The 2,500-nt window shown below is 39.1% G+C and overlaps 1 protein-coding gene across 4 annotated transcripts in view; it reads right to left on the bottom strand.

The window, feature by feature from the left end:
- Positions 1-2,500, bottom strand: part of LOC144956961 (neo-calmodulin-like) — a 425,832-nt gene that overhangs the window by 82,244 nt on the left and 341,088 nt on the right. The window contains exon 2 of one of the 4 annotated variants that reach the window (XM_078887825.1): positions 2,177-2,500. This exon is cut by the window's right edge and continues 427 nt beyond it. The exons of the other annotated variants lie outside the window; for them this stretch is intronic. Within the exon in view, the coding sequence (XP_078743951.1) occupies positions 2,177-2,203 (27 nt within the window). The 5' untranslated portion in view covers positions 2,204-2,500. The remainder of the gene's footprint in view (positions 1-2,176) is intronic. 4 annotated transcript variants of the gene reach the window in all.

The raw sequence follows: 2,500 nt of genomic DNA, 5'->3' as shown, positions 1-2,500 counted from the left end.
TCCTTTCTTTCATCAGCACATTCAATTGGCCCTAGGGGGGTATTTAAATTGAGATTTTGATTGGAATTCGAATGTCGCTTTGTCTTCTTAGCTTGTCATTCTAATGCTGCCTCAATCAGGTGTCAGCCATTTTGTGACGGAAATGGGAATAGTATAGCCTCAGAGCTGAAAGAGTTATACAGTAAACATTGTGTTGAAAACATGACGACATTATCATAGCTTTTGTTTTTAACTCTTTGACGACGAAACCTTAATTTGTCCAAGTTAATACCCCCCCCCCCCCAAACTTTCCACCTTTATATATCTTGTCATAGCTTCATTTTTATTCGTTTTCACCAAGAGAGCAGTAAGAGCGATGCATTCCCCCCCCCCCCCAACTCCCCACCTTTATATATCTTGTCATAGCTTCATTTTTAATCGTTTTCACCAAGAGAGCAGTAAGAGCGATGCATACCCCCCCCCCCCCAACTTTCCCACCTTTATATATCTTGTCATAGCTTCATTTTTAATCGTTTTCACCAAGAGAGCAGTAAGAGCGATGCAACTCGGGCTTCAATTGAAGGCAGAGTCACTTTCACCAAGACAGCAGTAAGAGCGATGCGACTCTGCCTTCATTTGAAGCTTGAGTAGCATCGCTCTTACGATTCTCTTGGTGTGCACAAAGCACTTTGTGGGGGTGATCAAGTCAATAGTAACATTTACAATATAGATAGTATGCGCTTGGCTTAGAAGCTCATAACATTGCCATCCGGAAGTATAACGGACCAACACACAAAACTGTGTGTGTCCACGACCGATTATAGTCGGGTTAATAGAGTTCAGTAAGCATTACTCATAAACGCGGATGGCAAAAAACAATAATAAAGACCTGCGTGACGTCATCTGCATACTATCTATAGGCCGTGACATGACGCCTGTCAAGCGCTATTGTAATTTCTTTTATTTAGCAAGTTACCAGCAAGGATCCCCCATTTCACTTGTGTGCACTCAGAGAATGTGCATGTGTAAAGAGCCTTTTCCAATGACTCAACTACGCGCCGCTCAGAGCGAGACTCAAACCCTGGACCTTCCGATTCAATGGCGAGTGTCAGACCACTCAGCCACGCGTAGATAATAAGACTGTTGACAGTTATTGCCCCTGATCATTTTCAAAGAGGAAAGCTGAGAAGAAAATGTGACATACAGTATGTGAGGAATTTCTTTTCCATTCCTTTGCCTTTTCCAATGACTCAACTATGCGCCGCTCAGAGCGAGACTCAAACCCTGGACCTTCCGATCCAATGGCGAGTGTCATACCACAAGACCACTCAGCTACGCATACAGTCTGCGAGGAATTTCTTTTCCATTCCTTTTATTCAGCTTTCCGTGTTGTTGATGTGTTTTATTTGCTCTTTTTAAAAGGCCAGTTAGACTTAAATCGAACCCCGCTTAAAATGGGTTGAATGTAATATAACATTTGGAGTGATTGACGATGTAATGTATTGATTAAACATGGGAGTCAAATGGGAAGAATGAATGTCAGAGGAGTTGCGTTGTGAAAAGCCGAGCGTTCGACGAGCTTCCTAAGACTTAATCAGCCTTAGTTAAAATATTTAAATACCGTTGTTTATTCATCTCTCCCTTTATACTTCACTGCTTGTTTGTTTGTGTCTGTCGCTCTGCTGGCTTTTATCTCCCGTCTCTCTCTCTCTCTCTCTCTCTCTCTCTCTCTCTCTCTCTCTATATATATATATATATATATATATATATATATATTATATATATATATATATCCCTATCTATCTATCTATCTATCTATCTATCTATCTATCTATCCATTTATCTGTCTATCTATGTATCTATCTATCTGTCTTTCTGTCATAGATTTCTCTATCTTTATATTTATCTATTTGTGTCTGAAACTACCACTGTGTGTCCCTTTATCTACCTATTTACCTGTCTATTTATTTCAACATATAAATATTCACACATACACAATCGCACATTCGATTCGCACACACATACACACGCGCATGCATTATATCACAACAGAAGCAAGTTTAAAATACACCAATATTTAAAACAAATCAAAACAACCCCCCCCCCCCCCCGCCCCTTTTTTTTTTTCCGGAACCCCCAATAAAATAAGCGACATTCAAACATGAATTATACATATTTTATACAGTTATATACAAACCTCATCTGGAACACTGAGGCAGTTCATGGTGACGTTTTGTTATTATCCAGATAACAAATCAACAGATGCACAAAAAAGAAACAACTTAAGAATTAAAACTCAGCTATAGCAACACCAACTCCAATAACGCTATAATAAATATAATATCGTAACTTGCACCATAACCGGCAACACCTTCTGCATCAACAAGCACTTAACTTAGCACCAAATGAACGTTGAAAAACAGAAAAAGTAAAATTCCTTGAATAGCACATAAAATTCACTGTTCTGAATATTATAGGAGATACCCCCAAGAATACTTTCAAATAAGCTAAGAATGAAGCA

The sequence above is a fragment of the Berghia stephanieae genome, chromosome 11 (assembly GCF_034508935.2).
Source record: "Berghia stephanieae isolate SIO BIC M18660-M18661 chromosome 11, UCSD_Bste_1.3, whole genome shotgun sequence".
NCBI lineage: Eukaryota > Metazoa > Mollusca > Gastropoda > Nudibranchia > Aeolidiidae > Berghia > Berghia stephanieae.
Note: the sequence above shows the minus strand (reverse complement) of the source record. Positions and strands in the feature narration are given on the sequence as shown.